Source organism: Limulus polyphemus, unplaced genomic scaffold (genome assembly GCF_000517525.1).
Source record: "Limulus polyphemus unplaced genomic scaffold, Limulus_polyphemus-2.1.2 Scaffold1384, whole genome shotgun sequence".
Taxonomy (NCBI): Eukaryota; Metazoa; Arthropoda; class Merostomata; order Xiphosura; family Limulidae; genus Limulus; species Limulus polyphemus.
In genome coordinates, this window is record NW_013666994.1 from 233,792 (window position 1) to 248,557 (window position 14,766).

General features: G+C 32.5%; 2 protein-coding genes across 4 annotated transcripts in view; one reads left to right on the top strand and one right to left on the bottom strand.

Moving 5' to 3' along the window:
* Positions 1-65: 65 nt before the first annotated feature.
* Positions 66-2,498, bottom strand: LOC106463354. Its single transcript, XM_013923377.1, has 3 exons — positions 2,322-2,498; positions 1,193-1,697; positions 66-808 (listed from the first exon to the last, which is right to left on the bottom strand). Exons 1-3 carry the CDS (start codon positions 2,496-2,498, stop codon positions 66-68), a joined length of 1,425 nt encoding a protein of 474 aa, XP_013778831.1.
* A 2,281-nt stretch (positions 2,499-4,779) lies between these two features.
* The window catches only part of LOC106463356 (COP9 signalosome complex subunit 2), a 44,883-nt gene continuing 34,896 nt past the window's right edge, over positions 4,780-14,766 (top strand). For all 3 annotated transcript variants that reach the window (XR_002611473.1, XM_013923379.2, XM_022390839.1), the window contains exons 1-4: positions 4,780-4,917; positions 7,186-7,299; positions 7,702-7,782; positions 12,391-12,516. Coding sequence is in view for 2 of the 3 variants with exons in the window: in XM_013923379.2 (XP_013778833.1) it covers positions 4,864-4,917; positions 7,186-7,299; positions 7,702-7,782; positions 12,391-12,516 (375 nt within the window). In the remaining variant the exon portion in view is untranslated. The remainder of the gene's footprint in view (positions 4,918-7,185; positions 7,300-7,701; positions 7,783-12,390; positions 12,517-14,766) is intronic.

The window sequence follows — 14,766 nt, forward strand, 5'->3', positions numbered from 1 at the left end:
ATGAAAATTACAACTACACCTTCCTTGCTTTCACTGCTGCAAATTGGTCTATGATGTGCTCAAAGTCAGTTTTTTTTAGTTTCTTCTCTTTCTACGCTCAGCAGAGCAAGATCACAGAGTCTACCTTGACCCATGGAGGCTCTCAAATTCGAAAGTATTAGTTTTAACTTGCTGAATGATCTCTCACAGCTGTCGATGGAAACTGCGATGGTTAGCATTATCTGAATAGCAATGTGAAGATTGGGGAAGACACTCTCATCTCCATATTGAACAATAGATTCGAGAAGCTCTTCAAGTCTTGATATTTTCATGTTGGCCCGACTTGATAGCAGCATTCTGCAATCCAAAATTTCTTCATATAGCTGCTGTCCTTCAACATCAGAGCTGTACAGTTCGCCCAAATTTTCGCACTTTTTCTTTAGGTCGTTACTGTCGGCGCCGTAACACAGTCCCTCGACATCAAGAAGAAACCCAAATTTGGAGTCAGTGTCGTCCATTTCTCTGTGAAGACGGTCGAGTGTTCCCTTCATGACTCTTTCCATTTCCTCTTTGGCTGTTAACCTAGCGTTTCTCGAATTTTCATCAGTCATTTGTTTTTTTCGTCTCTGGTGTCTTTCAACTTCAATATTCCATTCTTGACAGAGACCGAGTCCTTCTTTGAGTGACTCACTGACCAACACTTCTCTTTCATCATCAAAATGATCTCGGAGGGTTTTCCAATCCAGGGCACCTTCGTGGAAGTTCATGCTAGGATCCTGCAGCCTCTTTTGAATACGATCAATGCGAATGAGTACTTTGTTCCAAAATCCTAGCAAAGTCAGAAAATCGTAACTCAACGTGCGGTTATACGGCTACCTTGCGTCACTTCTTGTTTCGCTGGTCTCATTTTCATTGTCTACCATGTCCTGGAGAACTTGAAGTATCTCCTCAATGTACTTGTTGACGGGCTTCACTTCTTCTGTCCTTGCACTCCACCTGCAACTTAACAGCCACAGGCGCGGCGTTTTTTAGTTTTCCCAGCGCTGTGTTGAACGAGAGAAGAACATATAGAGAGCTTTGATGATTCCAAAAAACGTGACCATCATTGTATCCTGGTTGGCTGCATGTACACCCACCAAGTTGAGTGAGTGATTGTCGCAATTCATAAAAACTGCCAGGTTGTTTTTCTCACTTATTATTTAATGAACACCACTTCTGTGTCCAGCCATCATGGCAGCATTGTCATAGCACTGTGACTGACAATCTTCTAGCTCCATTTCGTCCTTCTCTAGCTCTTTCAAGATGTCTTCAACCAAGCTCTCAGCATCCTTCTGTCTTATCTGGGTACAACCAAGGAAGGACTCTCTAACACGGACTGTTTTCCTCTCAAAATCAGCTTCCATGTTCCTCACTACTTCTGACATCTGCTCACGGTGTGCCTGATCAGGAGTCGAGTCGAACATGAGACCATAGTAATTGGCTTTATGAATTCTTCTCAGTAAACTCTGGCTAACAGTGGATGCCATCATGTGGATGAATTCGTTCTGGACACCCGGTGAAAGATAAAACGTGAATCCAGGATGACTTTCCGCACGAGTGAGGTGTTCTTTCATGAAAGGGTCAAAGATGGCGAGTAGTTTCAGTAAGCCAACGAAATTTCCTACATCGGAGTCATTGTCTAGCTGAAGTGACTCCCTGTGTCCTCGCAAAGCCAGGTTCTGAGTCACAAGGAATTTTATGCAGTGAAGGATTCTTGTCAAGATATCACGCCACTTCTGCTTTTTCTTCTCAATCTGTGACTAAAGTTCCGCGTCAATAACTCCTCTGTTTTCAGCTAAATTTCTTTCCATTTCTTTCCACTGTGTGAAGCCCTCCCGATAATTCTTAGCATTTTCATGAACACTAATCCTTTCATGTGCTTTCCACTAGTTGAATCCACTTTCCTGCTTCAATGAGGATTGATCGTCTGACCGGGAATAGAGAAGATAACAGACACAAAATGCAAACTTTTTAGAAGGGGAATAGACCAGCCATGAGCAAGTCACTTCCTCACCATGACCATTTGCAAATTTCCTCTTGAACCAAGTTTTGTTTATTGAGCGGTTATATGTTGGTAGGAAAGGCCCCTCGCTGTTCTGGAAATATTTCGAACCCAGCTTTATTATTTCTGTTATCAACGTGTCAAGCAGGATTGCTTTTCCAGTATCCTTGTCGTACTTCAGAAGTCCAATGTCATGCTGTTCAATCACTTCTGGTATGACAGTTCGAGGTTTGCATCCAGTTTGCTAGGTTCAGTGTCGTCAGGTTCAATCTCATCAGATAAAATCTTCAATAAACTCAACATCACCACCACCATCGTCTTCCCCTCCTGTCATGTCCACGTTCTTTTTGGCAGCCTCACTCTTAATCTCGTTACACTCGGATTTATCTAACTTGACTTTTTCCTCGGATTGTGACGCATTTGCACTTGATCCACCTTTGGATTCTAACAAACTTGTAGCTGGTGTAGGCGACTCCATGGGACGTGTCGAACTACTTGTTCCGGGCTTTTCAAAGAAGTGAATTAACAACTTGCTCAACTTCTTGGCTTCCTCTGCCTCAACTTTCGTCTCTTCCGTCCTTCAGCTCCACTTTCCTTCTTCTTCGTGAAGCAACATTTCATGGTCTTCTTACACAATGCTCTAAAATAAGGAAATTGGCACTTTTAATAAGAACATTAAATTTCAAAGATTTTGCACAAAATTCTGGACTACCTCCCTAGTTTGCGCAGGAGAATGGTCGTACTGCCAGTTGGCACTGAGCAGTGGTACTATAAGGCGTGTGGTCATGTTGCTCCAAGCACTGTATTATTACCTAATAATTTATAGAAGTGGTTTAACAATCCAGCCATCCTAGTGCTTCTCACCCATGATAATCAAAGACAGCTCATACATCTGAAGAAAATTCTTTTTTCACTATTCGAGGATGGCTTGTCTGACTTTAATAGAAACTGCTCAATGGCGACCACTTCAAGTGGCGCCCAGAGTACCTGCCATACCATAGGTACGCCACTGTTTATTAGGCTCCTACGTCACAATTTATATTGTTTAAGCTATATTTTCATTGTTTTAATTTAGACGTTTTCTGGAGGGCTCATGATATTACGATCAATTAAGTTTATAAAAGTAGCCTTGGAATACCTAGAACGTTAATGATCGAAGATATTTTGTGAAGTGTCTAGAAACAAGACTATATAATAAGTATGCGAATCGGTGAAGCATTGAGTCAATTTTCAGTTTCTAGGGTGCCAGTCAAAGTGGAGCATTCATGTAAATATTAGTTATCGCATATATTCAGTTACTCGGTCAATCACCCGTGAAATTGTACAATTAAGTATATTTTAACGTTAGTCATAGTGCCATCAGCAAGTAAATTTCTTTTGAAAGTGAAAACATTATTTGTGAACTTGGGCCTATTACTGTGTTCAAGTGATGCTAACCTGTAGTAAACGTAAAGAAAGTAAATATACTAACTTGTTATTGTTACATTAACTGGACTTCGCATTATTTTACCAAATAATTTAAAAGAAAACGCTCAACGAAAGAACACTTTACAACAATATGTTCAATTTTACCTGTTGAGAAAAGAGAATATATCTTTAAATCCATCATCAAATATGTGGTTCACTTTGTAATACAAAATAATAAATTTATCGCGATTCCACAATATTATTCATTTACGTAAGTTAATTTAGTTACTAAATGATGAGTTAAAACGACTTAAAAACTCCACCAATAGTCAACAGGTAGTGAGTTATTAGTTATTATCAGTTAGTTATTAGTTCAAATTTATCACTAATACTAGGAGAATTAAAAAAAAACTCTCCTATTTTATTATTACTAATAATGAAATATGATAGAAATTTTAATTCATTTCAAATTCTTTATTTTGATTAATGGTTTCTCTTACTTGCCCGTTGTTAATTTTCTGCAATGCCTACTCTAATCAAATGAGTTTATATAGCGGTATCAGTCGTTCAGCTGAAAACTTGTATATAAGCATGAATAACACGTTGTCAATGCTCATCATATCAAACTATAACCCCTTAAAAAGGCAGCAGCATTTTCTGATGCCACCTTCTCTAATGTGAACCTACATAAATTTTGAAATCACTGTTGGCAATGCTCAAGCAATAATACAGTCTCATAACGCTCACATAAGAATTAAAAAGGTTGTTTAACTACACTCGCAATAATCTTACTTTGTCCTGTTTTCATCTAATAATTGCAATTTTCGAAAGCCTTTATCTCATTCAATAAATGCTTTTGATATTGAGGTGTATAATGTATTTATGTCATTCAACAGAACCGGAAGCAATAAAAATAACAAAAAAAAAGCGATATTTGGGGTAAATTAAATATTATGAAATTTTCAATTTACTTGTATGTTATTATATGTATTCATTTCTTTAAAAAATCAAAAGAATGATTGCATGTATTTTCTATTTGTTTAGTAAATTATGTTATAAATTACCTATACGAGCAACATCTTTTGTATACACATATGAGTACCGGGTTTTTTGTTTAGAATTTCACTCCATATTATTTCAGTGATAAACTAAAGTAATGTATTTACTTTAATAATTTATATAACTTATAAACTTTTTAAAGGGGAATTTACAGATATTTGAAAATTTAATACAAATGTGTATAATATATAATTCTAAGAATCCAAGAGTGAAAGCAAAGGAGAATATGTTATAATATATCAACTAACATTACCCAATAGACGGCGTCGTAAAAGATGCGAGAGATTACTTGAAGTTGTACATGTAGTTTTAATACCAAATTTGAAGAATTAGGTTTTTAGTATTTTGTGGTTCTGCTATAGTTTTATTTTCAAAAAATGTCCGACGCGGAAGATGATTTTATGTGTGACGATGAAGAAGACTATGACTTAGTAAGTCTGAAAAGTACTTATGACATTATTGTCATACTGCTGTTATATTATTGTACTATAATAATATAGTTTATGTAGATTTTTTCTAACAAACACAACATTAGTCGTTAGTAACGGTGTAGTATTAGTAAGAAGTTAATATCATATATTATTGTACTGGCATTAAGTCAAAAGAATTATCAGGCCTAATAATATATAAAATGAAATATGTTTTCTGTTGTATTAACTAGCAGTAGTACTGTATATTAATATTCATTAAATAATAAATGTCATTTAGTAAGTTAGTTTGAAACTCGTAGGTTAGAGTTGACTTGTACTGTTGTATATGTACTGTAGGCTTAACATCATGAACAAAGATCCTGAATTCCGGGAATAGGCTATAAAGTATAAGTATAATTAATTATAAGTACCCTAAACAAGTAATTAGTAAGTCACACAGTAAAGTTTTACATAAGTGTATTAAAATTGAGAAAAACTAATGCCATTTAGAAAATTGGTAAACATAGTTAAACTTAAACTTAAAGACATAATCCATAAATGCAAAACTTAAAATTTTTTTGTATTTATAGCAAAGCTACTAACTACTAACACTATTTATCACTGACGGCCCGGCATGGCCAGGTGGTTAAGGCACTCGACTCGCAATCTGAGGGTCGCTGGTTCAAATCTCCGTCACACGAAACATGCTCGCCCTTTCAGCCGTGGGGGCGTTATAATGTGACGGTCAATCCCACTATTCGTTGGTAAAAGAGTAGCCCAAGAGTTGGCGGTGGGTGGTGATAACTAGCTGCCTTCCCTCTAGTCTTACACTGCTAAATTAGGGACAGCTAGCGCAGATAGCCCTTGTGTAGCTTTGCGCAAAATTCAAAAACAAAAACAAAAACTAATTTATCACTGCCCCTGATTCCACCATCCATGTTAAGGGATTGACTGGTAGTGTTACTTATAATGCATTGACAGCTTAAAGTGTGGGGAATATTTTGATGCATCATACGATTTTGAACCCAGCTTGCCAGCTAATGAACCAGAAGATGTACCACAGGTTTAACCCATATTCCACTTAAAGAAATTCACTATTAACAACAATGAACATGTTATAAGTAGGAAAGAAATTACTGAATTTTTAGATTAGTTACGCATGAGGTATGTCATCCCTCCTGCCGATAAATAAATTACTAATTGTTTTAATCTATAACAAATTTTATATTACAATCTATGTAAAGAACTACTGCAAGGTTTAGTTTTCAAATATTAAAGCCTTTGGTAAGGAGATGTATAACATAAACACCTTAAAACCAGAATAGAAATTATTATACAGAAACACATTACAGTTTTATCAGATCTTGGTGTACATTCTATTAAATCTTATACTGTAATACCTAAATTATTCTGAATTCCCAACTTACATAAAATACCATACAAGTACTGGTTTATTGTTGGTGATAAAAACAACTACAGCTAAGAATTTAACAATTCTAATGGGTAATGGTCTGAAATGCATTAAAGAGCATTTAAACAAATACTTCATTATTACTAAAGAGAGAACTGTTATTAATACATTCACTATCAATAATATCATCACTAATTCCATTGATGTATAAAGAAAATTCTAGGGCTAGTAAAGAAAGATGTGATTTAAGTTATGATCAGCCTTATGAGATATGATAATATCACACAAACTGCTGATCTGTACATACATGTAATGCAGTCATTCTCAGGTACAAATGTTACAGTATATCAACTTTTGAAGGATTTGTAGTAAATAGGTACATTTTCATTCTTTGTTTAAAATATGACTTAGATTAATTACATTCTGTTTTCAGTTAAGTAATTCAAAAAATAAAATATTGTTGCTATGATTATAAACAAGCTTCATTATATAGTGATGTAGAAAGTGATTAACAGGTAGTAGACAAGTTTGGTTTTATATATATAAGGCCTTGTGCTAGCATTACCTTATGACACTAATAGAAATATTAAAAGTAAAAAAACAACTAATATTTATCGTAATGTTTATACCAGTAAATTATTAATATATATATATATATATATATATTCTTAATGTCAAAATACAAAACAAATTGTTTCATAGTTGTAAGAACTACTGGATGTTTTTAGTGCTTATTAAATAAAAATGAAAAAAATATATAATTTTCTTAGTTAACTGCTTTATTATAACACATGAAAATTAGTAATTTTGATTCTGGAAAATTATGGCAAAAGTTTAATATCAAGCACAGTTTGTATTATCATAACACTTGTTTGTAGGAATATTCAGAAGATAGTAATTCAGAGCCTGATGTGGACTTGGAGAATCAGTACTATAATTCTAAAGCTTTAAAGGAGGATGAACCTAAAACTGCTCTGTCAAGTTTTCAAAAGGTTTGGTTTATTTTAGATTTTGGAAAGTCGTGCAAGATAAATTATAAAACTTCTGTATGTGCATAGAGTTATATTGTTATTTATAGGTGTGTGGTGTCTAGAGGTACATTTTAGACATACATAAAGCAAATTCTGAACATTTTGACAAATGTGACTCTTAAAATATTATTTATTATAAGTGTTGAAATGCAATTGTGTGTTTAGAAATAAAAGCTAATTTATACATGTTGAAAATTTTGGGGAGTCTTATCTTTTAAGCTTTAAAAGTTGGTGTATTTGTTTAACATTAAATGCAGCTAAACTGTTTTTGAGAACATAACAATGAATACATAAGGTATATAAATGTCTGTTTTCATATCCTGTCTGTGAGTGTATTTTCCTTATTAAACACTTATATTCTAGGTTCTGGATTTGGAAGGAGGTGACAAAGGAGAGTGGGGTTTCAAAGCTTTAAAACAGATGATAAAAATTAACTTCAAAATGGTAAATCATACATTTATTACAGTGTTGATGTCTGTTTCTACTAATTGTTTGCATACATGTAAAAAAACCTAAGTTTTTGAAAACTAGAAAGTTGTTTTAGGAAAGTAAGGAAGGTAGGGAATAAAAGGAACATTTGCTTCCTTTAAACAGGTTAAAAAGTTCTCTGAAGAAGGTTGATAGCTAAAAATGTTTTTTCCTTTTATGTTTATTTTTATCTTTCCTTCATTAATCCATTTATTGTTTTTTTTACATTGTGTTATGTTTTTGATCTATAATTGCATATATGCATTCTTTAATGCTGAATAAGGTGTAAAACCTGTTTTTACATTGTGTTATAGCATAATGTATAATTTGAATAACTTTATTCTTTAGTGTTTATACATTGTGTACCTGTTACTTTTTCTGAACTTGTGTTCTGATGGAAGTTGTTAAGGAACTGGCAAGTCTGAATCTCCAACCTTCTGATCATGTGACAAGCACTTATGAAGAGTATTCTTTATACACTTACAATACTTATGTCCATAGAAAAAATAAAATCCTGCTAGATGAAGTATTTTAAACAGTTTTCAAATGTAAAAGAATATATATATATATATTAATTGCCAGATAGGTTTTACAATTAATGAGTTTTTTATATGTTGGAAACTGTTTAAAATAGTGTTTATTTTTTCTATGTACATCAATATTGTTAGCCAAATTTCATGTATTCTTGAACTTGTTTTGAAAAACAATTTTTCCTTCCAACAATGAAAGTAGTAGTTAATTAATTGACACCTGATATAAGTTTATGGCAGAAACTAGTGGTACTTTTTAAAATCTTTAGTATAAGAGGTTATATTTAATGCAATAAAGTTTATTAACGTAATATAAAAAGTTGTTTAAAAATATCTTCAAGTAATATGTTTATTTTCATCAACAGAAATTCAGCAGTTTTAGTGCAGTAGTCTTGTGAAAATTTGTAGGGAGAAACCCATGATACTTCTTTCTGTGTATAATACATTTTCATGCACACAGTTGAAGATTATCAAAGTAACTTGATACTAAATTATTGTATCTAAAGACAGCATTTCCCCTGACTTTCTTACTTTTTTGCCACAAATTTTTATGTTAATTCTAACTGTATTTTAATAATTTTAACTCAAAAATATTTTAGAATTGATATTTTAGCATTTTGTAACATCTGCTTAGTGGGATTCATGAAGAAGAATGGGGGAAAGATCAGGTTTACATTTATGCACAGCTCCAAGGAATTTCATATGTAAACAACACACTTGTAAATTTTTCTTAGAATTTTTTACCCATCCCAAAGAACAACCTAACCTAACATATCACCTTTTTTCTGCTTAGTTTTGTACATACTTTGATTTCTACCGATTGTATGATGTCACATCAAGTGGTTTGATCATTTATTAATGAAACACAGCTTTGAAAAAACGCTATAAATAAATTTGAAATATGATTGGATAGAGCAAGAAATTGACTTTTCACATCATGGTAGAGTAAGTATAGTGGTTTGAGGAGTAGTTTATGATTTTATGGGAAAGTTTCTAGTTCAAATGAAAGTGTTTTTGTTTTAAATTATATCTATGTTAATGATACAGAAATTTTCTTAGATGAGAAGTTATGAGGTAAGCTTTAGTAAGTATGATGAAATATTCTTATTGAATATTATTCTTATATTTATGATACTCAAACAATGTACATAAACAAATTGGTTAACTGGCTAATTAATGATTCTTAATTGCATTCATGATATATTTTAATTAAAAACATTATTACTATTATCAGTGATAGTAAAACATTATCAGTTTATTTGATTTACACAAATCAAGGGGTATTACTGTATGTTTTAAAAGCAAACAATCGGTGATTGTGGGGTCATCTCAACATTAACTTTTTGACAAATAGTACATTTTGAGGTTATATTTTAATGGACCCCTCAAGAGCCATTGTGAGACATTTTTGTTGAAAAAAACAACTACCCAATCTGGTTTTTCTTAATTTGAACTCAAATTTTTTGAACATGTTTATTGTCTAAAAAGAAGGCATTTCCCGCACTTTTTTAGCGTTGGGGCTGCAAAAAGTGATTTGACGTGGTAAGGTAACTGAAATCCGTCAGTGCATCACAAACTTAATGGCCAAGCATAAGAAACATGGAAGTCTCCAAATGGCACGCAGAGGTATTCAGGAACCATTTAGAACCACTTTGGTAGATGTTGTGCAGGAAGCCAAGTACAATATAATGCCTCTAGCTGCTTTCAAAGTGTTCCTGTCTGCTTATCTTACTGCTGACTATTGTGATGCTTTGACCCTCCCTACCAATTTGCAGGTGAAATCGTTCATATCTCAGTTGAAAGCTAAACATAAAAAAGATGATAACAGAAGCATAAAAGGTTGACAATTACTTTGTTAATGATGCTGAGAATGTGGCTTTATTGATATATACTGAATTTACTCCCAGCGGGTAGACCTTAGTACTAGCTAGTATGGAGACTTGAGGATGTTGTATTTCACTTTCAATTAACAAACAAAAACTTGTCTCGAGGTTGTCTCAAAAAGATATGCCCAAAACCACCCTATTTGGGGTTTCTGGATTGAACTTACTTTTCATATTCAACAAATTGTAGTGTAAAGACACCCCTTGGCTCCTGAGGGACATATTAAACAACATTCTACCAAAAGTTTTACTCCTTTCTTTTACTCTCTTTTCTACAGCCATTTGATGTGAGAATAATTGATTTGTTAAATGTAATCAATTAATTAGCCAAGCAATTAATTGATTATTAAATCTCACTGATCATCCAGCTCTACTGGTAGCATGCAGTTTGTCACTTTGTTTATAGACCTGATTTATAGGACTTTCTAGTGACAAAGATAGTTTATGTCAACCTTTCAAATTTTCTGTTGGACTCAACTTTAATTTGTTTGCTCATATTAGAATCTCAAAATTTCATTTGAAGTATTTTTTATGAACATATATTTTCAAAGTATTAACTTTATATTTAAGTATTAAGTCTGCATTTAATTTACTGATCCCCAACACTTGCCATGATATTAAGTGCTCAAGTGTTTTATGAGCAACCTGTAAATTACCACAGAGAGTTAAAATTAGATAACCATGTGCTATTTTCTATATGGTAATAATTAAAAGTGGCATTTTAACTAATTTTATGTTTGAATGCAGATATTTTGAGTAGTCTGCTATATTTATTAATCTGCTCATTAATAATATTGGTACGTCAGATACTTTTATTTTCTTTGTTTAACACAAAATGTGTTTTTTAATTTTTTTTTTCAAAAATCTGAACTTGTTCTTAAGTATTTCTTGTTACATATGTTAGAATAAATTTAGTACAGACACCATGTTTCAATTTTCTTTCTGTTTATAAATATCAACACTTTAACATAACGTAAGACTACAGGGGACTCTTTGGTCCTTCAAGGCTGCCCCTGCACACACTCCCTTAATAAAAGTATAAGTTTAAATCCATCCTCTACTTTATAGGAAATTGATATTCCCCTGTTAAACTCATCTAAAGTGCTGGCATCCACTACTGCTGATGGCAACTGATTTCATAAACCAATTACCCTGTTAGAAAAATAAAACTGTCTTAACTGCCGTGTATTCTCCAAATCCTAATATTGTGACCTTGTTTCAGGATACAGCACATAGGGATCACAGGCATTTATTATACTGATACCCTGGATAAGCTTCAGTATGGTTACATCTCACCATTCTTCTTGCAAGAGAAAATGAATTAAGTCACCTTAACTTATCCCTATTAGATAACCCTTCAATTCCCAAAATCATCTTGTTAGCTTTCCTCTGAACCCCTTCCAATAATTCAATATCCTTTCTAAGACAATGAGATAAAAATTATGCACAGTATTCCAAGTGAGACCTAACTAGTGATTTGTAAAAAAAGATAGAATTTTTTTTTAAAATGAAAGTTTCTAACTTATGATATTTGCTTTAACATAATAAGTCTCTAGGCAAAAACATCTAGAACTTTGTTTTTCTAATAGGGGTTTAAACTTGACTTTTATAATGCTTCTGTATATTTTAGGTACTGTAAGGTAGCACTTGCATGTTTTTAACATTTTTCTGCTATGTGAATATAAATGTAAAAGTGTGATGACAACATCATCAGTTTTATTATGAAGTCCAAAATACATCAATATAATTTTGGACAAGCAAATGCTAATACATTTACTAAAAGTTAGCACATTTTTACAATTTGAATAAATAGAAAGACATGCACTAGTAATTTTCTGTCCTTTTAATCACTCGTACATTATGTAGTGGAAAGCAATAAAACTATACATGTGTAATAGGTTAGACACAACAGCAGTTTTGAACTTCATTAGTCAAATAAAGCTATATTACAATCTGAAAATTAACATGTACTTGACTGACAAAACATAAAACTTACATAATGATGCCATGAATGTTGTTTTTTAGAGAAGCTTGGTTTTAAAAAGTAATATTTTGATAAACAAATGCATATTTCTAGTATCTTTGTAATTTTTGTTATAATCTCTTAAACATGTATATCTTGTATAAAGTTCTGTAGTTTTTCAAATACAAATATGGAATCTTTTTTGCAGTGCAACTACAATGAGATGATGATGCGATACAAACAGCTTTTAACTTACATCAAGAGTGCTGTCACTAGAAATTATTCTGAAAAGTCTATCAACTCAATTCTAGATTACATTTCAACCTCAAAACAGGTACAGTACAATGTTTTATTGTGCATGCTATATTTTTTAAACAAGAGTTGTCATTGGTCAGTACTGTTTATGCTAATTCAGGTAAAATATAAATATTACTTTGAATATTTTCTGAATTTGAGATGTTTTTAAACTTTCAAAAATCTAAGAAAGTACCTTCATTTTAATCATGTAAGGGTTTATAAGTGAAAATTTTCTTGTGTATGAAGACATAAAGTGAGAGCTGTATGAAAGGACCAACATAAATTACTCATTACAAACCAAATGTTAATGGGTTGTCATTAATCTCACTGACAGAATAGGATACAGTTTCGATCTTTCCCAGTTATTTTATATTTTTTCTCTGTATCTTCATGATAGAAAGTCTGACCATAAGGTAAATGTCCTGGTTACCTATACACTCAATATGTGCCCATGTGATAAGAGTGGAATGTGCTTATGTTCTCCGAGTGAATGGCTTACACATTTGTGACCTTTTGTTTTATGTCAACTGTTTTTTAATTCTTAAGATACATTCAATGCAAACATTGCAAGTAAAACCTACTAAAAGTACTTGCATTATATATCAAGCGATAAAACCCTATAGCCCAAATCACTTTCAGAAGGTGAATCTTTCTCCTTCATGGAGAAATTGAAAAGGGAGTTAAGTGACATCATGAAGGTCACATGGGCTTCCGAGAACTGTTTTTATATATTTTTCAATGTAATGTTGTAAGTGGCCTTGTTGCACCAGAAATGAGAGCATTATGTAAGAAGGTGTTAGAGTTGTTTTGCTTCAGAAATGGTCAAGAAAACGTTACTTAAGTGTTGTTAAAGTAAAATAAAGGTGACACATGGAGATTAACTGAAAGAGATGTTAAGCAGATCAATTTCTAAAGACAGACATAGAAAATTATCATAAATAACTAGTATTAGATAGATTAGGGGTAAACAATGAGAGTTAACACTACGTGAAAAAACAACAACATTTTTCTGAGAGAGAACAAACCAATGATCGGAGATTGCTGATTCCAGGATCTAGATTTATTTCACAAGGTTGAACAGTAGTTGGACTAACAATCCAATAAGCTTTTTTTATCTCTCTGTCAGCTTTAAAGTTGGTTTCAATGCTGATGAGAGTAACATTGTTAATAGAATGACTATGTTGGTTGAAGTATTGAGCAACAGGGAGATTTTTTTTCGGTGTTAATAGAAGACGATGAGCTTTACTGTATGAATGACAACCATTCTTTGATAGGGTGTAATCCACTTTTGCATGAACAAGGATATCTTTTAGACTTCTGCTTTTCTAGAAAGAGACAACAGGAACTTCAGGAAATATCTGTTTAAGTTGATCATTCAGTTCTAGGAGATGAAAATGTTTTCTCAGAATGTGCGAAATGTTTCTTAGTTTAAAGTAATAACGAGGAATTCTATTTGAAACTTTAATATTACTCTGCTTTAAGATTATTTCCTGCTGAGTGTTGTTAACTTTTTCAATCTGTCTGTCAATTTCAGTATCTTTATATCCTATTTGTAACATGGTTTGTTTTACATCCTTGGCATATTTTCTGTAATCTGTTTCAACTGAACAGAATTTCTTTATTCTAAGAATTTGACTGTTGGTAATGTTCCATTTAGTGTGAGTGGGGTGATAGTTTTTTATAGTGAAAATACTGTGGACTGTCTATAGGTTTTTGTACAAGTCAGTGTGTAAAATTCCATCCTTTAAAAAGACAGTAACGTCAAGAAAGTTAATTTGGGCAGGAGAGTAATTAAAGGTAAACTTGATTGTTTTGTGAAAGGTGTTTGCATATGAGATAAATTATTTAACTGATTCAGAACTGGCTGTCCAAATGAAAAATATGACATCTGTGTAATGTTTCTATGTATGATTGAAGTTTTACAGGGCTTAGCTGTAAAAGCTGGCTTTCAGTTTGACCCATAAAATTATTGGCATAAAACCTTTATTTCATGTAGTTTTTCAAAGTTTGTAGTGTTAACCTTTATTTGAAAGTTTGTACTGTTAACCTTTATTTCTTGTAGTTCTTCAAAGTTTCTACTGTTAACCTTTATTTCTTGTAGTTTTTCACAATTTCTACTGTTAACCTTTATTTCATGTAGTTCTTCACAGTTTCTACTGGTAATCTTTTTACTTCTGTTTTCCTTAAATTCGTTTTTATTCTTGTACTTAGTAATTATTTCAGCACTAATCCTCTCCTCCAAAATAATAAACACAGTTGGAGGTAATTAGCCATAGGTCATAAGCAT

Excerpts from the sequence above, each read along its gene's own strand:
- LOC106463354 (XM_013923377.1), bottom strand. The coding sequence starts at position 2,498 with ATGGAGTCGCCTACACCAGCTACAAGTTTGTTAGAATCCAAAGGTGGA. Across the intron at positions 1,698-2,321 it reads AAGACGATGGTGGTGGTGAT|AACCTGGCTTTGCGAGGACA; the intron begins GTTGAGTTTATT and ends CTTGTGACTCAG. Across the intron at positions 809-1,192 it reads CATGATGGCTGGACACAGAA|GATTTTGGAACAAAGTACTC; the intron begins GTGGTGTTCATT and ends TGACTTTGCTAG.